Consider the following 27,515-nt stretch of genomic DNA (forward strand, 5'->3'; position numbering starts at 1 on the left):
CATCATGAGAGAAATAGTGAATGACTATTCAGTGTCTTCCAGGATTCTGATTCTAGTTCACCTCCTTCCTTTGTTACAGATGAATTTAGTCATTCCCATAGATTTCTACCACATTTATTCACCAAAACAAACAAAACATACAGGAATATATTAAATTCTTTGCTTTTTAAATGGTGATATCATATAGATGTCTCAGTCTTAGAGCTTTGCAGTGTAAACAATTTTAAAAAAACGCAATAAATAAAAGCCTCTCAATGTTTAGAAAAAGTATTAAAAAAAGAAAAGAAATAATAGGAAAACACAATAACAGATCATAGTAAAGAAGTTAAAAAGTTAGGTTTATGGGCAGCACATCAAGAGGAACCATTCACTCAAACACTGTAATTTTTTATGTTTATTTCTTTTAGGTCCTTTTTGTGAGAAACCTGGTGATCCTTGTGAATCTCAGCCATGCCTAAATGAAGGCATATGCCAGTATAATGGGTCTGAATATGTTTGTGTTTGTCCTTCTGGATTTCTTGGTCATAACTGTGAAATTGATATCAATGAATGTTCTTCAAGGCCATGTCAGAATGGAGGCTCATGTATTGATTTGCCAAATGTAAGTATAAACTTTAGAGATCCCTATTTGAACATAGAATCATAAAAGCACGGAATCATAAAATTATTTGGGTTGGAAGGGACCTTTAAATATCATCTATTTCCAACTTTTCTGCAGTGGGCAGAGACCCTTTACACTAGATTAGGTTGCTGAAAGGCCCACTGAACCTGACCTTGAACACTTCCAGGGATGGGGCATTTACAGTCCTTCCCCTGTCATTGTTTAGCAACAATGAGGATGTGTGGGACGATGTTAAACGCCCTACAGAAGTCACGGTAAATGGAATCAGTTCCTCTTCCCTTACCCGTCAGTGCAGTCACTACATCATAGAAAGCTACCATTAGTTAGACATCATTGTGAAGCCATGGTGGCTGTCTCTAATCACCTCCCTGTCATCCATATGCCTTGACAAGCTTCCAGGAGGATCTGTTCCATGAAAGTGTCAAAACATTTAATTCTAATGTATGATTCTGTGATAAAAAGCCCAAATTCCACATTTCAGTTCAGTTGCTTGGTGATCACTTAAGGAGCTACCAATGTTGTTTCATTTCTTTTTTCCTCTCTCTAATAAAAATCTTCTGACATAAAACATGTCAAAATATATCATTCTTTCATTAGTATGACTTATTGCAAATAGCAGTGATTGTACAGAACCAAAATAGTGAAAGAAGAATTCAAAAGCTTAACCAGTGATACATACTCATGCACAGAGAAAAAAGGACATCTAAATTGCTGAAAAAATTGATAAATTCCTGTCATGCAACTTGTTTAAATATTTTGCCTATTAGATATACTAGCACATAGTATTTTGTACAATAAACAGACACAGTAATTTGTTTCACACATATAGACATGTCTCAATAGATATTGAAGTTTCCTGATTATACCTTTAGGAGCAAGTCTAAAGTAACACCCAAGCACTTCCAATTTTTGTAGGGGAACCAACCCCTTTATTTTTTTCCTTTACTTTCTGACTTCAAAAGGCCTAAAAAGAGCATAACTTTATAGAGAAAAATAAGGGTGCAACTATCAGCTCTAAGAAATATCTTGGTTTGTAAAATGAGTTATTCTTACTGTGCAAATTAGGAATTGCAGTAACTGACAGATGTCTTCCACCATTATAGAGGGGAATAGTCTCTGTGCCTCATAATGAAGGAGAAAAAGGATACACATAATTTTCTTTTCTCCTTTAGTTGCTGAATACTACTTGGTATCTGATGTACTATGTGTACTGTTACTGTTTGATAGATGTAAACATTATGTTGGAAAAAATTCAGAAATGAGGAAAAACCTAAATGTATTATAAAACCCCTTCTTGATTCAGTTATGAAATCACAGAGCCAGCCAATTTTAGAGCTATTGTATTTCCAGCTAGCAAACCCAAGTCTGGTATAATCTGTGCTGGAAGGCCTATTGCATTTGTCCTAAATCAAGTTTGTAACCTATCTGAGGCTAGAACTGCTTTTTGTTCTATCTTTCTAGACTGTTTAATATGATGAAATCCTGACCTTGTTAGAGTCTCTATCAAAATGGAAGTAAACACTAATTTTTGTATTGCCTTGGGTATCACAATTATTTCTAATTTCCTTATCTCCTATAGGATGTGGCATGTATCTGTCTGCCAATATTTACTGGCAAGTTCTGTGAGAGAATACTGAATCCATGTGAATTACTGCCTTGTTTAAATAATGCAACTTGCATAGCTCAACAGCAGAACTACAACTGCCGGTAAGACTGGAAATTAATTTATGTCAGTATACTTTGTTGGTTCACCTGGTGATATCCCATAGATTGCAGAAAGAAAAGACGTCGTCAATCACAGAGAACACAGAAAACTATAAACTTGTCTTTTAAAATATTTAAATTTTTTTTTGGTGCTTTATTGCATTAGTTTTCTTGAAAACCCTTAAAGTGATACAGAAGGATTTAAAGAATTTAAAGGGCTAAAAATCGTTCCATTATTAATACTGTAAGATAAAACATATAAATCCTGACAAATTGATGATAAGTGAGACAGTTATACTACACTCCCTTTCAGGGTTTATGATGTTTATGTTTTCTCTGAAAAAATAAGACAACCTATTTAATTTCTAGTTCACAGTCATGCATTAGCAGACCTTAGGTTGGTCCTTCAAGCAGCATATGAAAAACTGTTTTATTCAGAAAAAACATGCCAAAAATTATCCATTTGAAAATAACAGAAGTGACCCAGTGTATAATGTAATTTCATTTTAAATAAGTTTTTAGATTTTTTCTTTTTAACGTCATTAAGGAGTACAATTTGTCCTCTTCTCTCTTCCTTGGCTTTTATCTAACTTCCTGAGTAAGTTCTGCTAAGCATTACTGAGGTGCAGTAAACAATATTCAAATTTTAGGATATTCATAAGGGCAGAGAATCGAAAACTGTGATACACAAAAACCTGACATCACATTATTAATGAACTTAGAAACTGCAAAAAAAGATGTATAGAACACAAATTTACAGTCCATCAGCAAAAATTAAATTGAGAAGTCCAGAAATAAAAACATAAGTAGAACTATGTTTACAATTCTCCCAAAGAAGAAAATACTTTTAAAATTTTATTTATACTTACTCCTAAATACAGAAATACATAGAGACACGCATATACAAGCACACACACAAGTTAAATCTTCCCATATAGATATGTATAGCACAGAACAACAGTGTTAGCATTAATTTTCCAATTCTTTAAACCAAGATATAAGCTAATAATTAATGTCTTAACTAATGTCTTTCACACAGTATGTTGGTGCATGAATAAGTAGAAAATCATGCTTTGATGTTTACATTTAAAAATATGCATATCATGAATAATTAATATCAATATGTAGATTGCCTTTATTAACAAAAACAAAACAAAAGTAATAAAAAATTATCCTGGCCCTGTGTACAAGGCAGATTGAATAATTAACATCGCTCATTCAAAGTCTTAAGTGAAGATTCTGTTTCATTTCTGGTAATCATTGTCAAATACTATATGTTATGTCTCTGTCCAATCACCTCACAATAAACTGCATGTGTTTCATTCAGTGTAATACTACTACAACAATGCTACTACTACATTCAGTGTAATACTACATGTAATATTGCTACGTGATCCACTTTTATAGCATTTTAATGTTATAAATAAATGTAATGGCATTTAGCATACATGCATATACAACTTCAAATAATAGCTGTTTTGACCTCTTTACTTCATTATGGGTTTTTTTTTGCTTCCCCCTATCTTATGTGGTTTTCCTCATTCTTCTTGTATCCATCACAATCTAAGCTTTTATCTACACATTCTTCCTTCTTTGGAAAAACAGTTATTTTCCACTCTAAACATATAACGAGACTGACTCAGTTTAATTTTCTCCACTTCAGTTATGATGTATGACTATCTTGTAACATAATTCCACCCTTTCATCTTGATATCACGCACAACTTTGGGCTAAGAATCTAACAGTAGCATTTTTTCTTAAATGTCAAAAATTAAGCTGAATTCAAATAGCCAGTGAACAAGAATATCCATCACAATAAACTGTGATTGCTTTCTTTGTGTCTTCTTCTATCTTTCATGTTCTTTAGGACAACTAAAAGTCACAAAAATTGTGAAAGGGGGTTCTGAGAAAATCTGTTCTGTTAGTGTTTTCTCTGGAACTTTACTGTCAACTTTTTTTGCTCTTAGTTTACTCTTATGTTCCCTGACACTGGTATATTTATTGAAAAAAAAAAAAAACCTCTTGCATAGAGTGTCCTTCTGTGGTTGTGACTAGCCTCAAAACGTATAACTGTTTAGAGAAGTTTTTCCCATATTTATCTACCTCTGTCCAAATGGTCCTATGTGTGAATTGTGTGGATGGTCTCCAGCAATTTCTGATTAAATCCAACCTGTTTAATATTTAACTAAGGTTAATTAGTGACTTAAGCCTCTGGACATGCCAGATGTGTCTGTGCATTCCTCAGAGGCAGAGCCACACCCACTGATAGATCTCTTTAACTGATTCAGAAAGTATGGTCAACTCAGGCACTTTCTATTTAGTGTTGTTGCCTGGTTAATTGCTATGGAAAATATATCCTTTATTTTTGTATGCTGCATAACTCTGAGAGGCTCGATACATTTTGAAACCAGGGATGGGATTTAGTTTTTTTTAAACAGGAAAACATAAGCAACAAGAGTGAATCTCATATTTATTAGGAGTAAGAACATAGGAGAAACAGAAGCAAATCTGTATCATGTTCATGATTTCCAGCTTCTGAACTGAGTCATTTGACAAAGTACCCCTTGGAAAAAGCTAAGAGGAAACATCCCATCTATTACTTTTGGATTCCTTCACAAACACAAATTTTCATCTTGCTGGCCATTTCCTTTCTTTTCTTAAATCTTTTCTTTCTGTGATACTAGAAAGAGCCTTTAGACACAGGAGCATGCTATATATGTCGGTAAGAACATATAGAGTGAGTTTGACAGGGATTTGTATCTATCAGAATATAAATATTCAAATATTTTCCAACATTGTTCCATTATTACTTTTGAATAAAACTTGCTTACTATCCATTTAAATCTCATCTTTTAATTTGTGTATATGGGATTTTTTTTTAAACACTGGATGGCTACATAAGAAAAGGATTTTCTTCTATTACTACTACTACTAAGTGATGACATGAAGCAGAACTTCTGTAGTTCCTTTTACCATAGAAGAGTTACCCACAGCTCCATTGGCATCACATGGAACGAGCAACCCATCACAAAAAAAAAAGCTAGTTTTCTTCTTTAAAGAAAATACTGAATTGCAATTAAACAAACACAAAACCAGCTATGCATTGTTCTCTCTACGTTGTTCCATACTTAACTAAGCATGTCATTATTCACTACCATTTAATCATTAGCAAAGATTGATGTTAATTTCTTTAAAATTCACTTATCATCATATTTCTAATTTTTCCTCTTTGATGTTTTAATTGAACTATTCTTTTTAACAGTTTCCAAAACCTTGTTACTTTGTTTATAGTTGTTTATTAAATATTACCTCATTCTGTTTGGTTTGTTTTTCTGGAAGATTATATTGATATGAAAATGCTTTAGTCAATGAAATTAATTATTTTATGGGAAAGTAAAATTATACAGACTCATGCAACTGATTTTTAATTCCTTGAAAACATATTTTGTGTATTTTAAATAACATATGAGATCTGTTTTGTTACCACAAGAATATTATTTAATAGAATTATGAAACATAATTAAATACAATTAACTTTTAAAATGCAAGTCCTCTAAAATACACTTGTGTATTTGCAGCTGCATGCCAGGATTCACGGGAAAGAACTGTGAGGAAGTAATTGACTACTGCAGTCTGCTCAGCATCAACTGTCTGAATGAAGGATTGTGTCTTAATATAATTGGAGGATTCACTGTAAGTAATTTAATACATGTTAAACTAATTCAGTGTTCCAAAGTATAAAAGCTTCCGACAAGCAGAACTTGAAAAGCATTCATTACTCTAAGAGACAAGAGGGGCATACTTTATAGGTTTTATTTATTTAAATCAATAACACAAGGACAATTCACTTGGGTAATATAGATTTTTTTTTATTACTTTTCTACTGAGACTGTGTTTAGTACTGTATCAAGTAAGGTAACTGAAGGATATTTTTATAATAAAAAGAATATATAACTAATTGTGGTCCAGTGCTATTACCCACAAAGATGATAATCTCAGCTGTGTTTCAGCCTTTAAATATACATTGCTTGAATTAAGAACATCTGTTGCCATTGTTTTAACCAGAATCAAATTAGTTACCTAAACATAAACACTTTTAAACTTAATACAATCTTAAAAGTTTTATGATGAAACTGTGGTGTGGCAGGTTCATTCAAACTGACAATTTGGAAAAAAAAAATCTGGTTGTTTTAACTCTCAGAATAGCTCCTGAAAATGTTAAGCAAAATCCATCACGTAGCAAGTTTCTTCTGGCCATAGCTTGTAAAAAGACAGGAAATAATAGTTTCTCCAGCAGCAGTATTAGGGAACTTCAAGGTTACTCAACAACCACTTGTTCTGTGAATAACAGTTGATGATCATAGAATCACAGAATGACTGAGGTTTGAAAGGATCTCTGGAGGTCACCTGGTCCAACACCCTGCATAAGCAGGGTCACTTAAAGCCATTTATCTAGTCCCATCCACTTATCTATTTGGGTGTTCAGACAAAATGTATTAGGATTACTGTAATTCCTTACCTCATGGAATAGCAAGAGTGGTCCTTTCTGTATGGGAAAGGGAGCTGTAACCAAAGGTGACAGCAAAGCCAGAAGTGATGGTGACCTCACCAACAAAGGGCACAATCCCAGAAGTCCATCAGACTGATCACCAGACAAGTACATGGTGATGAAGCAGGTTTGTGGTCAAGCTGGGTAGCTGGTTCAGCAGATGAAAATCATCAAGATACAAAGCTGGATCCAATCTGCTCTGGAAAGGAACTAGTTCAAAAACCTGAGCTTAAATGCAGCTCATGGGTAAATGAGTAAATGAATGAATGAAATTGGGGACATCTCAGAGGTGAGTTCTGTTTTCACAGTAGGATTATCCAAGATGATCCATGATGCTGGGCCGCATCAGAGCTCAGCTTGAACACCTGCATTTAAACATGCAAGAGGAGAGAAAGAGGTTACCAAGGAAGCATTGCAGAGAAAAATAATTATAGGCTGGTGAGACCAATTAGAATCTATTGATACATTCAAGATCCTGGCAGTTTCTCTGAATATTTCTTGTATGAAACAGAATATTTCACAGTTTATATATTTAGACGTGTTCGTTATGGCCAACTGTCAGGATGACAGTTGCAAAAGACCTTACAATTCTGTTAAAGATAAAATTTGGATTTTTTTTCCAAAATTAGAAAAAATACAAGCTGATTAAAATATTATTATATTATTGGATTGAAGATTTGTGATGTAGTTGCTATTTTAATTTAAATATTTTCCTTAGGTTTTTTCATAAACCATATTAAATTAACTAAAATATGAATGAATAGTCAAATGGGAAAATAATTATAAATTAAGAATTATTGTCTCCTATACTTTTAATGAACCCCATGGCAATTTGGTTTTGGACAAATTATTTGAAGTAGTCTGGCATAGTAGGAAATACAAAATTCTGTTGAAATCATACAGTCATAGAACGTTAAGGGTTGGAGGGGACCTTAAAGATCATCTAACCCCAACACCCCTGGCCATGGACTGGGACACCTCCCACTAGACCAGGTTGCTCGAGGCCATATCCAGCCTGGCTTTGAACACTACCAGGGTTGGGGAATCCACAACTTTCCTGGGCAACCTGTTCCAGTGTTTCACCATCCTCCCAGGAAAAGCTTTCTTCCTAATATCTAACCTAAATTTCCACTCTTTCATTTTGTGTCCATTATTCCTAGTCCTGTCACTACAGCTCCTGATGAAAAGTCCCTCTGTGCCTTCCCTGTAGGCCTCCTTCACATACTAGAAGGTTGCTAATGAGGTCTCCACACAACCTTCACTTCTCCAGGCTGAACAGTCCCAACTTTCGCAGCCTATCTTTGCAGGGGAGGTGTTACATCCGCTTATCAACTTTGTGGCCTCCTCTGGACTTGCTCCAACAGTTTCATGTCCTTCTTAAGTTGGGGCACCAGACTACACAGTAGTCCAGCTGGAGTCTCACAAGAGCAGAGTAGAGGGAGAGAATCACCTCCTTTGACCTGCTGGCCACACTTCTTTTGCTGCAGCCCAGGACACAGCTGGCTTTCTGGGCTGTGAGCTCACACTGATGGCTCATGTCTAGTTTTTCATCAACTACCAACCCAGAGTCTTTCTCTGCAGGGCTGCTCTCAATCACTTCTCTGCCCAGACTGTAGCTGTGTCTGGCATTGCCATGATCCAGATAAATCATATAATCATAGAATATGCTGAGTTGGAAAGTACCCATTGAGTCCCATTCCTGGTCCTGCTCAGGACACACCAAGAGTCACACCATGTACCTGAGAGCATTGTCCAAATGTTTCTTGAACTAAGAAAGTGCCTGTTCCAGCATTCAGCCACCCTCTGGGTGAAAAACTTTTTCCTCATATCCAACCTGAACCTCCCCCAACTCAGCTTCCTGACATTTCTTCAAGTTCTATTACCAGTCATTTGAGCAATTTGAGCAATTTGAGCAAATTACTGAGGTATTACTCTGCTCTCCATTGCTGGTAAAATCCTTGCAAGAATTTTGTTGAACAGATTAATACCCGCCATAGCAGATCTTCTACCTGAAAGCCAGTGTGGTTTCCGAGCCAACAGAGGTACCACAGACATGGTATTTGTTCTCAGACAACTGCAAGAGAAGTGTCGGGAACAGAACAAAGGACTCTATGTTACCTTTGTTGATCTCACCAAGGCTTTTGACACTGTGAGCAGAAAAGGTCTGTGGCAGATTTTGGAACGTTTAGGATGTCCTCCCAAGTTCCTCAAAATGATCATCTTGCTTCATGAGGACCAGTGCAGTCAAGTCAGATATGGCGATGCTCTTCCTGAGCTGTTTCCAATAGCCAATGGTGTGAAGCAAGGCTGTGTTCTTGTACCAACTTTATTCACAATCTTCTTCAGCATGATGCTCCAAAGGGCCACGGCAGACCTCGATGATGAAAACGGTGTCTACATTCGATATCGTACGGATGGGAGCCTGTTCAACCTAAGGCGACTGAAGGCTCCCACTAAGACCTTAAATCATCTTGTCCATGAGCTGCTTTACGCTGATGATGCCGCCCTCGTTGCCCACACAGAAGTAGCTCTGCAGCGTCTAACATCCTGCTTTGCAGAGGCTGCCGAGCTGTTTGGACTGGAAGTCAGCTTGAAGAAGACAGAAGTTTTATATCAGCCTGCACCTCAGGAAGTCTCCCATCATCCCCATATCACCATTGGTGAAACAGAACTCAAATCAGTCCAGCAGTTTAGTTACCTGGGTAGCATCATCTCCTCAGATGGTAAGATTGATGCAGAAATAGACAACAGGTTAGCAAAGGCATACAGAGCTTTCGGTAAACTCCATAAAAGAGTGTGGCAAAACAAACACCTGAAGAAAAGTACAAAGATCAGCGTTTACAGAGCTGTTGTACTGTCTATTCTTCTATATGGGTCCAAATCATGGGTCATTTACCGGCACCACTTGCGTCTCTTAGAATGCTTCCATCAGCGTTGCCTCCATTCAATTCTAAACATCCACTGGACTGACTATGTGACCAACACGTCTGTCCTTGAACAGGCAGCAGTCACGAGCATTGAGGCCATGCTGCTGAGAACACAGCTGCGCTGGGCAGGGCACGTCTCCAGGATGCAGGACTACCGCCTCCCTAAGATCGTGCTCTATGGGGAACTTGCCACTGGCTGCCGCAAGAGAGGAACCCCAAAGAGGAGATACAAGGACTGCCTGAAACAATCCCTCATCCTTGGCCATATTGATCACCACCATTGGTCTACCCTGGCCTCCAATCGGGAGGCCTGGAGACACACCATCTATAACGCTGCTGCTGCTTTTGAGAACACACGCAGGATCACTCTCGAGGAGAAAAGACAACGCAGAAAGAATCGCGTCTCGTCGATATCACCTGGGGAGTCTTTCTGCTGTGTCTTCTGCAACCGGACTTGTCTATCTCGCATTGGCCTTTTTAGCCATCAGCGCGCTTGTAGTAAGCGTGGGTAGAGCCCTTCCCAAATCTTCGTTTGCGAAGCCTAGCCATGATGATGATTACCAGTCACAAAAGTAAGGAGATCAGTACTTGCCCCTCCTCTTCCCCTCACGAGCATGGATGATCTCTTAATATCTGAATGTCTTTTTTATGTTTACGGTTCCCAAAACTGCCACAACATTCAAGGTGAGGCTGCACCAGTGCAGAGCAGAGTGGGACAATCACCTTCCTCCACCAGCTGGCGATGCTTTGCCTGATGCCCCCCAGGACATAGTTGGCCCTCCTGGTTGCCAGGGCACTGCTGACTCAGATTGAACTTGCTATCAATCAGAACCCCCTGGTCCCTTTCCACAGCACTACTTTCCAGCATCTCATTCCCCAGTCTATGAACACAAACAAGGTTGCCCCATCCCAGGTGTAGAATCTGGCACTTTTCCTTGTTGAACATCATGTGGTTGGTGATTGTCCATCTCTTTAATTTGTCGAGGTCTCTCTGAAGGGCCTCCTTGCCCTCGAGGGAGTCAACAGCTCCTCCAAGTTTTGTGTCATCAGCAAACTTACTTAGTATTCCTTCGAGTCCCAAGTCCAAGTCATTTATGAGATGTTGAAGTAAACTGGGCCAAGGATGGAGCCTTCTGGAACATCAGACTAGTGACAGATCACCAGTCTGATGTAACCCCATTCACTATAACTCTTTGTGCCCGACCTGTGAGCCAGTTGCTCACCTATCACAAAACATGGTTATTTAACTGTACAATGGACATTTTGTCCAGAAGTATACTTTGAGAAACAGTATCAAAAGCTTTGCTGAAGTCCAAAAAGATTACATCTACTGTCTTTCCTAGGTGGGTGATTACCCTATCGTAGAAGGAAATCAGGTTTCCCCTCATGAAGCCATGCTGGCTGTGACCAATTACTATGTTGTCCTCCCGGTGTTTTCCAATACTTCTCAGACTAATCTTTCTCATGATTTTACTGGGCACTGAAATGAGACTGACAGGCCTGTAGTTTCCAGGGTCCCCCTTCTTCTTCTGTGTGTGCAGATGACCACAGAAAATGGTACTGTAATTAATAATACACCAATGTGATCAGTATTTCTTGGTAGGCTACAGTACTAAGAAAAGAGATGTGTTCTAGGAGAGGCAAATGCAATACTGTCTGCACAGAAAAAAGAATATGCGTTACACAGTAGTGACTGTTCCTGCTAATCAATGACAAAGAAGACAACTTTCAGCTCAAAGTGGATATTAAAACTTGACACCACACCATTGATGAAGACAGAAAGACAATCCCTGTAATTAAGAAAATAAAGCACTTGTACATAGAGAAGCATTTTTAAGTAGTCATACTTCTGTGACTGTCAGTGGAGGGTCATCATAGGCAGCTATATTGTGCATGGTTCTCAGCAGTTGCTTCTTCCGTGCACTATAGATTATACCAGGGGCATTTTCAAAAAAATTTTAGGTAATATGGTGTAATGCTCTGTATCAGCAGTTTCCCGTCAGATCAATGCCAGGTCACATCTGTCCTGTCCTAGTGAATAACTTCATCAAACATTAAATTTCATGAGGATCTGCTACTGTGGAATCCAAACCCCATAAGTCCCACAGAAGGCTGAAGGCCTTTCTTGGATTGCTTCTAGTAGTCAACGCAGCAGACTTGTTCCACTGTTATTAAAAGGTTAAGAAAGGGATTCTATTTCTCAGAGTTGCCATGAATAGTGGAAACATAAAAAACCCTCCACTTTATTTGCTCTCTGTAGAAGGCCAAAGATATGATGTTTACTTTGTTAGATAGTTTCTAAGCAAAGTAAGATAAGATTGCAGCTTTAACTCAGTTTAAGAAATCTGGATATGGATATCATTTGGACATATTATTTTAACAGGTGACAAACACAATGTTTGAACATAATGGACCTTCTGCTGTCAAAAAATGCTGCTATATAAAATTCTATTATTTACTATTGATTCGTCAGTTATTGCAAGAACTCTGCCATTGAATTTCTCCTGTTTTGCAGCTACAACATTGGACTCACTTTTAAAAATCTATATAATCACTGTTAAAGTTCTGAAGAAAAAATAGTGTTTTCCTTTTTTTATATTTATACCATAGGAAAGTTTTTAATTAATGCTATACTGGTTTGTCAACTTAATAATAAATAAATCCACCTACTCAGTAATAGAAGACAGAGGGCACTGTTTTAAGAAAAAAGTTAAATTAAAACAGGTTTAACATAAAAACCATACTTATACAATCATTGAAGTGTGAACCAATTTCAGGTTTTAGCAGTTTATTCAATAAAAATATTACTCTACGTTATTCTGACAGTATGATAACTTGCTTCTTAAAAGTATTTTTAAAAAAAGGTGCCCACAGATACACTTTTCAATAGAATTTTCTATTCTCCTGGACACTTATTTTTCTTAAATGGATTTTACAAAAAATCAGTGAAAAATCAGTATTCTTGTTTTAGAGTTGATAGTATTTTCTCAATGCTTTTAGTCTGACTGTCTTAAGCAATTTATGGCTCTAGGTATCTGTTGCCCTTATCTTTACTGGAAGACAGAGAAAAGATGAGCAATTCCCAAAGGACAAGTGACAGAGAAGAAAGAGATTTTGTTTGTTTCATGCTAATCATACTGCTGCCATGTGGTGCTAACCACCTGGGGGAATGGTTTGATTAGAGTTCTCCCAGTGATTTAGAATGGCTCCAGCAGAGCCTCTAGCACAAGACTGGGCAGTAAAACTCGATAAAGAGGGCATACAAACAAGAAATCACTTGGGGATCTAAAGCTTTCTTTTAGGTCCCAAGGGTGGATGAAGTATCTAACCATACATTTGTCCACAACAAGCAGATTAGATCATGTTAAAAAAAATTATCTCTGCTAAGGTCCCCTGTTTTTTCCTGAATCATTAGTATTAAAGTAAAAAAAGAACCAAAAATCAAAACCAAAATCAACCAACCAAAGTAACGATACTTAAAAAATATATTAAACTAAGTTACTGTAAATTCTGAGTATAAAAGAACTGTCATTTTGGAAGCCTAGGAAGGAATACAATTTCTAAAACACAATGGTGTTAAAGTTGAGGGTATGAAACCTGTCAACTTTATGGCATACTAGGTATCCTTGCTTTCTAGGGAGAAACCACTGAATTGCAGAAATCTACATAATTCACAGGCCAGTTATGATTACCTACAGAAGTGTAATTGAGGGAGAAGAAGGTGTAGCCCTACACGCTGTCTTATTTCTGCTCTTCTATACACTTCTTATGGAAGGGCATGTAGACTAAAAATACCTTCCACTTCTTGCAGGGGGTAAAAACGTGCATTCATGGAATATTTGTTTTGCCTATAAGATCCTTACTATGTACAAGCAACTGTCTTCCAGCTTACATGGTCTGCATAGTGTATCCAAGTCTATTTTGTCAATATGTTTTTATCCCTTCCTCCTGACAAACAAAATGACTGATTTGTGCAAGGGTATGTGCTTACAGCTAACAAAGGAATTGAGTTATATAGACACAAAAACTGAAGGTGAAAGATGAAGTGTAAGCAATGTCATTTGTAAGGTCCATTTCCATTTGCCAGCACTACACGTGAGACAAGGTCTAAACAGATTATACATATTGTCTGAAAAGCAGAGCTGTGTTGGCAAGCAAATATACACTAGAGCAGTATTAAAGAAAGAGAAAATAATCTGTGTTATCATTCTGGGTTTTGCTATTACACCTACTGTTGGTCATTCAAAGCAAGTATTTGAAATTTATTTGAGAAGCTGCGCTGACACGTGAATGCGAAATTTTATGTTGGAATCATTGTCAATGGATGTCCTGGTGCCTTCCAAAAGAGGAGCAGGAATTGCTGCTGATTTATGATTAGTGCTCATACAGTACAATGGAAGTAGATTGTGCTGTTAAGGGAGAGTGAAGCTAACCAAAAAGAAGTAATGGTTTAAATTCTACAAGTAATTTGCCTGGGGAACACCGATTAATGAGAACAGGTACCCAGATGCATTCCTTTCACAAAATTGTTCTCCGGTCACCAAATTTTTGCTTTTTTATATGGATATACATTTAATAGTGTTTATCAAATAGTATAATTGACTATAACAGGATAAAAAAAATAACAGGTTAAAAAAAAGAGAAAGTATCTAAAATCTTGCCCTTCAGATGGGTCTGTATCTGTTCATATTGTACTCTTTTGATCTGTTTCCTCACATCTATATATCAAAGCCACAGATTTTATATTTGGAGTTTTCTGGTAATCTAAGATATTTCAATAACAAAGTGTGCAACAAGAGGATATATGGTTGATAAAATAAAATTGTGAATATAAATGAATAATCAATAATACCATGGGTCATATTGCTACAGTTTGTTTAAAAAAACCAGCAAGTATGTTCTGCCCAAAGATTACTGTGTTCTCTAGTAAAGCAGAAGAGACTTGTATACTAGCATAAAAAATTGTCTTCACCAAAGTTGATATGTTTCTTCTGGAGGGAGAAGGGAAGGAGGAGAGTGGAGGGAACCTGTCTTTCTCCTGTGATTTTTCCCCATGTCAAGCTGGTATGTGGCCCTCATTCAACAGAACTTGTGCAGAAATTACAATCAGGCAGACAGAGCTCCAAGTTTTATCCCTACCAGATGAGGTTTGCCCTTGTGGGTGCAGAACCAGATGCATCAGCCAGCTGTCAGGCTGGGAATCAATCTGCTTCTTTTCAGAAGAGTGGTGAGCAGTGCCAAGCCCCCCAGGCCTGCGGTACAGCTTATGCCAGCCTTTGTGGAAAGTCTGCTGTCCTTGCTCCCCTTTGTAACTTCTGCCCTGAGGATCCACTCTCAGTCCTAATGCTTTTTGATGATACTTAATCCCCAGAAGTCTGTCTGGATTTATAACCCAGAAGTTAAGCATCTCTATGCAGAATTAACAATAATCTCCAAAATGGAGCTACATCATACTACTTAGATCTCATAGCCCTAAGAAGGCCTCCAACTTGTTCTTAGAAAATCCATTTGTATATATTGCATGAAAGGAGAAATAAGTTCTAGATGATATATCTGGAACTTGAAGGAAGTATAGGGGAGAGAAACAAATTCAGTTCTTTAAAAAAAAAGCCAGTAGGGCTTTTTTAAAGCCCTCTGCACTGTATTAATCACCGTTTGTTTTCTGAGTATAAAAAAAGGCATAAGGAAACAAATATTTGATATATTTGGCATGCTATATATTCAAGCAGTTGGTTTGAGTAATAAAATTGTTATAAATATTTATAACAGCTCTAGTACCAATGCTAGAAGTGAGGAAAATTGGCACTGCAAAATCTACTGTTCTCAGATGAAACTTTTATACTTATGTACAACATACAAAATAGATTATTGTCATTTTCCTTCTTAAAAAAGCTACAGTCTCCCCTACTGTTTCTCCCCATGGACTGGATGAGCATTATGGTCTCATCTCTGTGAAGCCACTTTGCCACTATCATTAATTCTATTGATGTCTCTCTCATGTTTGTCCTTCCAGCTGAGTGTTTAAAACAGCAGAAGTTCAAAGTCAGATATTTCCATTAGGGGCTAGTTTTACAGTAGTTAATTAGTCAATTTTCTTTCACACAGTAGAGGTAATTCTACAGACGAGTTCACATAAATTTTAAAATGTCCTATACAGTTATTACTTCTTCAGTGTTTAATTTGAACTTTGTCAAAACTACCTTGTCCTGCTTTTCTTATTCTATTGAAACCAACAATATCAAAGCACCCTAGGCACATTTTATATGTGCTGTTACTTATCCCTGAGCTGTAGAGAAGTTAATAAACAGTAGAAATCTTCATTTAATAAACTAAATATCCTGTAATATACTGCTTTTTAAGAATTAATTCAAATAAAAAATATTTAAAACTCTAATCACATAATACCCTTTATACAATGTATCTTAATTGATACACTAGAATAGCATATAATTAAATATAAATAGACAGTAAACCACACCAGATATAACCAATAAGCATGTTCTGTTTAATTTTTAAATGAAACTTCTGAAAAGAAGTTAAAATAAAGCCTGTGTCAAGTTTAAACCACTTTTCAAAGACACAATAATTCCCCAAATCTCTTCTTTACTGATTTCCCTATCTAATAAGGAGCTGGACCCTTGAGATATGGAGAATGTCTGTAGAAAGATTTCATAAAAATTCATTTAGCCAACTCAGCACTGTGTATTTCTGAGGGACATAACTTATAATATTTTTTTAGCCCATTTATTAATGTCAGTAAAATCAAACACACATTTTCCATGTGCTGCATAAATTTTATGATGTCTTCAGCATCTGTTTCCTCTACTATAGAGTAATTTTCTACTACAAGTTATAGCTTCTTGCTGATTATTTTTCATCCTTTGGTATTTGCCATTTCTTCGTTTACTACCAAAAACTCAATAATGCACATTCTTAATTTGCCTAAGTTATAATTAAACATGAATAAAGTTTCATTATTTTATAAAGTTGTATGTAAAGAGAGGTGGCACCTGCCGAAAGTACACAAAATTTAACTTCCCCATCCCTATATGACATTTGCACAGATAGAATTTTAGTTTCTGTTTTACCTCATACATCCACCTGACAAATGAAAAAATAGAAAATTACTAAATTTACTAAATCTAGTAAAATTTAATAATTAATTCAAGCTATGCCATTTTTCTGCCCAGACCCTTAATTGGTTTACCTGAAATCAGGGTTTCACATGAATCAGCATACCATATTAGAGATCATAATATCATAGAATGTATTGGGTTGGAAGTATTGGGCAAAACCACGACAGAAGGGACCTTTAAAGGTCATTTAATTCTACTCCCTTGCAAGCATCTTCCACTATATCAGCTTGCTCAGAGCCATATCCAACCTGACCTTCAGTGTTTCCAGGGATGGGGCATCTACCACCTCTCTGGGTAACTTATTCCAATGTTTCATCATTCTCATTGTGAAAAATTTCCAGGTGAAGTCTCACCAGAGCGGAGTAGAGGGGCAGCATCCCCCACCTTGGCCTGCTGGCCACACTGGTTTTGATGCAGCCCAGGATATAGTCAGCCTTCTGGGCTGCAGGTGCACATTGCTGGCTCATGTCCAGCTTTTCATCCACCACTACCTCCAGCTGTCTTTAGAGGGCTGTTCTTAATTCCTTTACCCCTATCCCATGTTGATACCAGGGATTCACCCAGCTAGGGTGCAGGACCTTGCATTTGGACTTGAACCTTCCTTGGGTTCCCATGTGCCCACTTCTTGAGCTTGTTCAGGTACCTCATGATGCCATCCCATCCTTCAGGTGTGTCAGCTGCACTACTCAGCTTGGTGTCATCTGCAAATTTGACAGATATAGTAATTTAGTTTTTAAGTTAGAAGTCACTCATGTACGCTGGTGTATTGTAGGATAATGATTTAATATTATAAATTTTTAAGACCTTAGCCATTATAGGCATAACATAATTTATTGACAGCTATAGAATTATCCTAATTTTCATTTTTTTACACATTTTGAAGAAAAAACCATAACTTTGCCTTCCATAGAAAGACATCTATTTCAATTGGAAGAAGGAAGTGATTAAAAAATTCTCCCAAAATAAGTCTTTCCCTCCAGTTCACTAAGAAGGAACAGGTTTGCTAGCTATGAACTAAACTTCCATATGTTTCTTGCAGTTATTATCTTCCCAGTGTGAGTGACTTCTAGAACTTTACTTAGGAATGTACTTTACATACAAAAAAAATGTAAGCATAATTTTTTTCAGGTATTAAGCTAAGGATTTTATTTTCTTTATTTAAACAATTCTCACAGCTCCATCAATGCAGAAAAATTAAAATACTATTTCTTTTTTGTCATTTGGCCAAACAGCATGTTCTGGGTTCTTTAAACTTTTTGTCATAAATCAGTCACTCCAGTTCCTAATTTTGAAGACACTTAGAGGAAAAATTGAAAAAATAAACAGCTGTAAGGATATGCACATCAGTCAGACTGTAGTTGGGGAACAGGGTGACAGAGGGAGGGACAGGGAAAAGAAGAAATCTGAGCAAAGAAAAAACAACATAAGAGATTATGGAAGGCAAAACAAAAATTGAAAGAATTTGTACCCAGTTTGATGCTTAAATGTTTAGTTACTTGGGATTTTCTCCATGTACTTTAAAAGTGGCAGAGCAGCCTAAAGACATGCATGCCTTAATTTTGAAAGCCATCTTACCAGGCAACTGAAAACTGAGAAGGAAAAAACCAGGTTATTGCACGAGTATGCTGTTGAGATGATTACAATTAATCTTTAAAATACTGCTTAGCATTTGTGGAAAGTCCTGGCTTAAGCATCCTAAGACTTGTCCTTCAATTATCCTTGAAACAATTCTGGTATATTCTAGAAATAGTGATTCAATTCCTGAATGCTGCCTTCCCAGCAATATGTTTCACTCCAGGTGCAAAAAAATCACTTTACCAGATGAAAAGTAAATGTAGTTTTAACACCAACTCCATCCCTGAGAACATAATTTTTCAAGTTTTCACTAGGAATAGGGTTAAACTTCGGTGAACTTATTTGAAGAGCAAGAACTTATCGAGAGCAAGGATAATGTAAGCCCACTACTGAATTAGGTGGCTGACATTCAGTGTCTTTGCTCTGGTTTTTATTTGCTAATGTCTCTTTTCAAGTTTCCCAGGTCCCTGTACTCTAGTGGCAAAATTTACAGGAAAGAAATACTGTCAGTGATAGAGGAATGCCAAACTAGGAACTACTTGGGCAAAAAAAAGGGTTTATATATATCCAAAGGGCTTGACAGGATGTATCTAGGGAAGATGAGGGAGTGGATTAATGTAACTAGAACATGATAAAGAGTATCTTCATCTAATACAATAATGGATGTTGGCACAACAGAGCAATGCAAGGATAGGAATTTGGAAAATAAGGACTAAAGAATACGCAACTGTTGGAGAACATTGTGTTGTTCCAGGTCCTGGAAAGGTAAGTTCACTAATTCTGTTGGCTGTCATGCTTCTCTTATACCTCAGTCACTCGGGAGATGACAGTCCACTTTAGCTATCTGTTGTTTCAATAGCTGAATGCAGAGATTCACAGTATGGGATTGCCATCACTGCAGTTCTCCTAAAGTCTTCACTTGGACACCTAAATAATGTTCATTTTTATAAAACATGTATATCAGATCACTGTTTTGTGAATGTTTAGAAGAAAGGTCAGGTGAATTTTAAACTTTAAAACAAACTTCAATGAGTTAATTGATAAACAGCACACTTAGTTTTTTACAGATTATTAGACATTCTCAGTACACCTACATACTGCTGTTCTGTAACACATTTTAAATTATCTGTGATCACACAATACCATGGAGATGATACCTTCTAGTTAGTGCTGACAGCTATGGTCCCTAGGGTTCTCAGCTCCCAAAGTCAAGGTAATCTGTCTCATGAACTCTTTGATGAGAGAAGTCATTACTGACTTGAGCTTGTCTTCCTTTGTCTCCATTCTACCACTTTGCATTTGATGGTTTATGCTATTTTATCTCCCACCACCCTACCTTGCCCTTAAAGAAAGGATGGTCTTCTAATATTACTTGCCTTGGGGCTTTTTGTGTCCTGACAGTCATTCTTCTTCTGTAGTCAGCAATCTGTTCTGCCTATTTTCTATGCATTATGGTAATCTTGTTCTTTTGCAACTTTTTTGTTATTTGTATGAATCACTACAACTCATCTCTCTCCCTTTTGTGGTCACATTGTACACATACTCACGTAAAATGCATATTCATTGTGACTGGCTACACCACCATGGTTCTAAAATACTTTTATGCTGCTGTTGGCAATACAGTTTTATTGCCCTTGCAATTGGATTCAGGACAAACTATTAGTTATATTTGATCAGGGCACCTCTAATGTATAGGTATCACAGGACTCTTTTGAGAAGCTAATATAAGCTTCAATTCTTTTCCTTTCCTCAGTAGAAATTATTTTTATTTATTATAGTTAATAGATAGGGTCAGGATGTATAACAGAAACCTCATAGTCCATTTTCTGATTATTGGTTGGCCCCTATCTTTGTCTTGCAGGCTTTGTTAACATCATTGTCTGATTTCTCCCTCCTCTCCGAGCCTTTAAAACCTTTTCTGCACATTCAGTTCTTCTGTTTTTGCAGGCAGCTCTATCCCTTACAGCCAATAATTATCTTGCAATTTCCTCCAACTCATGTGTCCTCTCTTTCCATACTTTTTCAATAGACATGGTAGATGAGTTTTGCCTTTGTCAACTGTTTTACCATCTGTATATACAGGCTTGAAGAATAACTTTACGTGGTAGTAAAATACAAGGCCTGAAGAAAATTCAACAGACTTTCACATTGCATTTTCATTTTGTGTTTCCTCTGTGTTTGTTTGTGTGTTTGTTATATCTAGTGCCTCTGTGCACCTGGATGGACAGGAGAATTTTGCCAATTTGCTGAAAATGCATGTTTAGTTTACCCAAATCGTTGTTCTGATGGAGCAACTTGCATAGATATGAGCCAACGGAGGGAACAACCTTTGTTTCAGTGTCTGTGTCCTCGTGATTTCACAGGTAAGGCATATATAAATCATGCAGAAGTTTGTAATTTCATTTCCTTTAAAAATGAAAGTATATGAATGCTGAATTTTAAAAAGTAAAGGATAGAGAAGTGTCTGCATTTTTTGCCCTCTGATGTGATGCCTACAAAATCTAAACAGAATTTGCAACTTAGTTTTGAATCTTTGAATTAAGGTTACAGAAAGAATAGACTTAGAAAAAGCCTTAGCTTCAATTTAAGAGATCATGTGTATGTCTACACATAAAAGTTCTGCATGTGAACTATATGTCTGCTTTCTCATTGTAGTTCCTGGAAATCTAGTTAATGAAAGTACTGTAGTACAGAAGGCTGTTAATTTGTATCAGCCCTTATTTGCTCAGATAACTTTGTTTAGTTTCTGGGAGATGAACTCCACTTCCTATTGTAATGCCTTGGTGGATCACCAATTATTTAGGCAATTTCATTTGGTGTGGGATTAGTTTATTCACTTTACTTGACTAAAAGAATGTGAGATCAGTAAACACATGTTCAAGGCTCTATGAGTCATCACTGAGTAAGTTTTTCAGAGGGGGACTAAGACCACTTGTGTCAGGTACTTGTTAGTCATTGACAGAAGTTCTTCAGGACTGTTTCTCTTTTACTTAGACAGAAAAGAAGACTTAAAAAGTAGCTTATATTAACCATGTTGTTTATCTGGCAAAGAAAACAATTTCTGAGTTTTCCTCCGGCCTTACTCTTTAAATAGAAACTCATTCAAGTTGGATTCTAAAATCCTTCACCAATCTTTGGTTAGAGAGGGAACTGAAAGAGAAGCATTGAATGTGATTCACTGCAGTTTTAGGTAACGTTAAGGAAACAGAAATTAGTCATATGCACCTCAATTTAAAGATAAGTACCAAAAACATTAAGAGAATTTAAAAAATAACCAACTGAAATACAGATACTTAATATTTATTACTCAAAGATTGAATATTAATTTAATCTAAAGAAATTACACAGAGAAAACAGACTTTTAATATAATGCCATTGAAAAATAAATAGAATAATACCCCAGAGTAGTAACTATCAACCTTTCTCTTCACTTCTACCTTATCACCTTTTTGATTTTATTTTTTCAATCTAAACTTGAGGGGTTTTTTGAATTGATGTGACACCTAAAATTATGGATTTGTTAATAAAAATAATGTTTCACTAAAATACTTCAAGGAATTTAAGGTAATTTAAGATCTCTAGTGTACAATATGATCATAAAACAAAAGTTTAAAAGCCTACAATATATGACAATAAATGTATGCAATTAATACAATTAAACCTTACTAAACACTGAGTTATGACTGAATTCAAGTGGAATTGACTTTGTTGTTCAGGGACATCTTGCTATAAGGTCAAGATTCTTTCTTTTGTGGCATCTCATTGTTAGTGGTTCTTTATATTGCAATTGATTTTTTGTTTTTTACTTTTTCTATTTTTAAATAATCAGTTAGTTCTTCAATCTTGATCCATAAAAATTTCCATTTATACTTGTTTATTGTTTCATTTATGTGTTTGAGAAGGGGAGGACAATGCAGTAGCAATTTTGGCATGTTTACTTGACTCTGAATGAAATAGCATCTGCAACCAGAAAAGCTATTGTAGTTTCACATCTAATTGTTCTTAATTGTGTTTATAAATTATAAACATTGCAGCTGTAGCTTTTGCATTAACATTTAAATCATGTTTGGAATAGACATCTTAGGGAACACAAAATATGGCATGATGTAATGTTCTCAGCTGTGAAAAGCAGAACTTTGATTAAGAAAGTTATATAACCATTTCATTTTGGTTCCATACTCTTTAAAAAAACCTTGTAGAAACTTACCATATACACACAAATGCAATTTTAAACTACTTTTTTTTTGTTTCTGTTTATTTGTAAAATACATTTTGGGTAATTTACTAATAAAAGTAATATATAGAATATATATCAATAAATATATTTTTGTTGAATAGATGTCATTATTTTTGTGCTTTCAATTTCCTTCTATGGTTAGGTCTTTATTTTCATTTTTCTCTTCTCTGAAAGTAGATAAAAACCTTTATATCTACAACAGTGCAAGTAAGTAACATGGCTTATGACACTGAAACAATACGTATCAGCAAGTTTTGCACAGTAGGCCAATTGTTCTTGAATAAGCTTCCTCTAATTTATTACTATCTTTTCTTGAGTGTAGAGCAATCATACTGGCAAGGATTGATTTTTCATGTTAGACACTTCATTTAGTTGGTAGAAAAGTCCTTTAATTAAAATAATCTTACTGCTGCTAAAATGAACTGAATCCCAAGAAAACTCACCCACTAGAATTTTAAGTACTACTTAATTACATACTTTTTCTCATCTTCAAACTTTCCTTTTATAGGACTCATTAGGATTAATCTCAATGTCTCCATAGTTTATTATTTCTCTTTCATTGTTATATTGAGTTGAGACAGATCAGCTAGGATCTATAGGTATATGGGAAATGAATATAAATATTCTTTGTTGAACTGCATGGGTTATTTGTATTACTATTCTGTAGAAAGTATCTCTGATTCCATAATAGCTAATGTTCCAGAGAAAAAGATATAGGATATAAAAGTTCCAATATCTTTCACAACCTAGTTAAGACAATGTTTACACTAGTGAGCAAAACAATTATATGGCCTAATTTAAATCCTTCTATCTGGTCAAATCCACATTTTTAAATTCTTTTGTTCTCTAGAATACAGTGTTGACGCGTTTTAACTCTGGTGGCAGCTAAATATCACACACCTTTTTGTTCACTCTTCCCCAATGGGATGGTGAAAAGAATTAGAAGGGCAAAAGTAAGAAAACTTGAGATAAAGACAAGTCATTAGGTCAAGCAAAAGCTGTGCACACAAGTGAAGCAAAATAAGGAATTCATTCAGTACTTTCTGTTGGCATTTCATGTTGAAGTACAGTGATAATCTCATAAGTCTCAAAACTCAAATAGATAAAAAGAATTTTTTTTTCACAGCTCTAATCCTTATACTAAAGTTAAGCAGGTAAAGCAATTTTTGTAGCATCATGGGAGGTTCCTATGTCACAGAAGTGTCATTGGAATTACACAGCAGTATATTTCTCAGCAACAGATGCTGCCATTTTAGGCTTTGTTCATTGCACTTTATGTGTTATTACCATTGTCACCTCTGAAAGAGAAATTGTTAGTGCACACAGATCTCAAATATCGGTGACTGTGTACTGAAATAAAGGAATAAAAGAAGTCACTTAGTAAGTATTGCTACAGGAATTCACTCAGAATACTTACCTTCATCAAATGAAGAAAAAAGGAACAGCTTGCTACTTTTCAGAGGATTCAATTTTCTACTGAAGAAGAATTTTCAGTGATAAGTGACAGAAAGTAAAAATAACAACCAAAGTAATTCTCTTTCTAATCCTCTTCAGCAGCTGCCCAGAAACATTACCTGCTGTTTAAAATGCCTTTTAGGAGGTGTGTCCAAATAGCACCAGTTAGAGTGAAAGGCAAACGTTTTTAGCTAGTACGTTTCTTTAACTTTTCTCCCAATACAGGTCTCTGTCAACGCCAGTAAAATTCTTAGAAAAAACATGAATTACACTGACTCCATTAGAATCATAGAATGTTCTGAGTTGGAAAGGACCCACAAGGATCGAGTTCAAGTCCAGAATCTGCTTAGGACCACCCTCATGAGCACATTATCCCAAAGCTTTTTGAACTCTGTCAGTCTTGGTGCTGTGGTGCAGTGACGACTTCCCTGGGAGAGTGTTCCAGTACCGAATCACCCTTTGGGTGAAGAGCCTTTTCCTAATATTCAACCTAAACCCCCCAGACATAGCTTCATGCCATCCCCTTGGGTCCTATTACTGGTCACCAGTGCGAAGAGCTCAGTGCTTGCCCCTCCTCTTCCCCTCACAAAGAAGCTGTAGACTGTGATAAGACCTCAGCCTCCTCCAGGGTGAACAAGCCAGATGACCTCAGCTACAACTAATACAGCTTTTCCTCTAGATCCTTTCACCTTTTGGTGGCCCTTCTTTGGATACAGCTTTATATCCATCTCATATTGTGGTTCCCAAAATTGCACACAGTTCTCAAGGTGTGTTGGGAGGACTAGAAGGATGTCTCACCTAAGAAGCTAGCAAGCTGACTTACATGAAAACACCAATTTCACTCCACATGGAGCATTCAACTCTAGTAATTGTAATGAAAAGATAGAGAATTAAGCAACAAAAATATTAGAAGAACACATTAAACCATACTGGCATAATATTTAATTTGAAGTAGATAAACTCTAGAACAATAAACAAGAGCTAATGTCTGATGTTGTACCATACTTGTAGTAACTCCAAGCAGACTGCCCTCTACACTAGTTCAAGTCAACAATTTTTTTCTCAGGTCCTGATTTCCAGAAGAAATAATACTACTATTGAAATTCTAGTGCTGGAAATTATTCTATTATTTTGGCATGCAGCAATTGCATGAAAAGCCAAAAGACTATAAAAACATTCTACCTGGTATTTCAAAGAGAAATGTAATATCAGTATTTAAGTTCTGCCTGCTTTTAAAATGGAACAAAATGTTCCCAATTCAGGGTGATATTTATAAGTATGCTTCATATTTCTTAGTATTTTAGTTTCTAGTTCAATTTGCGTACAGTGCCTATATTTTGTCCATATAAATAAGGAAGAATTTTGATGGAGTTTTTGTTCATCAAGAATAGTTATATATTACATGGTTAACTTAAAGAGCTGTTTTTTATTAAGAAGCATAGATGCATCAATGTGTATGAATTTCTAAGTAAATAATTAGTAAGGTTCTCAACTGAAAGACATGCCTTTATTAAGGTATACAACTCCCACATTTGCTTCTTAGGGAGTTTTCAGAACTCTGATGATTTGCTTTATCTTATCTGACTCTTTTGGCTTTACACCAATAATGTCTATCCTTTGCTTTTTTGCACATTCAGAGTAAAACTTATTCTCAGATTTTACCAGCCAGCATAATTTATTTCCATGGAGCTGAATTTAAAGCTTTTTGAAAAGATCAAAAAGACTTCCACTGGCCACAGTCAGCTTATGGCTTAGCCCTGTTATCTGCTACTGCATGAATGGTAAACATGGGCAGATATTCTCAAATGTTAAATACAAAGGTAAAATTTTACCTTCTCCTGGTTTAGAAAGAAATTAATCATTGAAGGAAATATTCAGAATCCATGAAAACCCATCTTCCAACCTCTAGTGGTTCCAATAAGTATAACTGTAAGTGGATTCAGTGTCTTTCAAAATAAATAAATTTAAAGTTCCAGGAAACAAAATAAAACATTGGTAATTTTTAAGTGCTTTCAATGTCTGTAACAGGTTTGTCACTCTGTGCTTTCTTTAGGATATGTGGAAAGAACTGAGAATTTCAGAGGGCTCCTATCATGTGACTTTTTTGGACATAGAGTTCAGGATGAGACAAATCATACTACAAAAATGGAGTTTTTCACGACCTTAAATGCAATACCATGGATGTAAAGGCCCACATTTCAGAAAGGGAACTTCAACTGACCATACTCTGCCAAACAATTAATAGCTTCTCAGTTTAAATGCTTGAAAAGTAATGTGTAGATCACATTCATATACTTTTTATTAGCACACTTGAATAGTTTCTGGGAAAAAGATGATAATGTTAAATTGAGAATAGAAGAACAAAAATAGACTAAAGCAGATCACATAAAACTATAATTATCTGTAGCAATGACAAGTGCTAGAGTTGTGCTAGCTGAAGTCCTAAGGAATGAAAATTCTGATGTAGAGCTTAATATGTTTGGGCCAGTTAAAAATGAAACACTCATTAGAAGTGCTGGCTTTTCTACACTGGCAATATGGAAGGCAAGAGTGAGTTATATTCTTTATAAGAACCTTCGGGAACTTATTTGATAAAGTCAGACTTACTGGTACATACAATTCTAGATGACTCTGTTACGCTCAAAATCTTGGTTATGTGCAAGGGAGAAGTACACCTTATATACATGTAAAGCCAGAAATGTACTGATAATGTTACTGAAATATTAAAATTATAATCATTATTGAGTCAAACCTATTCACTAGATTAGAAATGAGAAAAAGAGTAAAAGTGCAGTTTAAATTGGGACTAACAGAATTTTTACTTTCTGTCCATTTTCTGACATTATACTCACCCTTTTCTCTCCTCCTCCAGATCTTAAGGTCAGTGGTTTCACAGTGGTGCTGTTGGGGGCAGTGTTAGAAGAATCTATAGTCCTTCAAAGGAGGAATGTGACTAGTGGTTTCTTCTTCATCTCTCTAGGACCCACTTGGGGCCATTTCTACATGTCCGCTTATACTTTTTCTTCATTGGACTGAAGCTCTGTTTTGTATCTGAATTTACTTTTTATGGTGGCTCTAAGACATATTAAATACTATTTCTTTGGTTTTTTTTTTTTACCCTTAAGACCAGTTTTGTCCAGGCTTTTTTTAACTGAACACTGGTGAGTTGTTTGCAGTCATGGAGTCTCCCATGCCAGACCTGTGCCCCATCTCTGATCATTTCATGCAGTTTTCCTCACATCACATCCTATGTCTCCACTTCTCAAGGTCTCTTATTATTGTAGCAGCCCTGCATTTCTATACAGCATTG

At 36.1% G+C, this 27,515-nt stretch overlaps 1 protein-coding gene across 1 annotated transcript in view; it reads left to right on the forward strand.

Annotated features, from left to right (window-relative positions):
* Window positions 1-27,515, forward strand: part of LOC126640158 (protein eyes shut homolog) — an 82,754-nt gene that overhangs the window by 43,908 nt on the left and 11,331 nt on the right. Inside the window, exons 4-7 of the mRNA XM_050315720.1 lie at window positions 408-601; window positions 2,202-2,329; window positions 5,905-6,019; window positions 20,717-20,876. Of these exons, the coding sequence (XP_050171677.1) occupies window positions 408-601; window positions 2,202-2,329; window positions 5,905-6,019; window positions 20,717-20,876 (597 nt within the window). The remainder of the gene's footprint in view (window positions 1-407; window positions 602-2,201; window positions 2,330-5,904; window positions 6,020-20,716; window positions 20,877-27,515) is intronic.

The sequence above is a fragment of the Myiozetetes cayanensis genome, unplaced genomic scaffold (genome assembly GCF_022539395.1).
Source record: "Myiozetetes cayanensis isolate MyiCay16 unplaced genomic scaffold, myiCay2020 scf2-11, whole genome shotgun sequence".
Classification (NCBI taxonomy): Eukaryota; Metazoa; Chordata; class Aves; order Passeriformes; family Tyrannidae; genus Myiozetetes; species Myiozetetes cayanensis.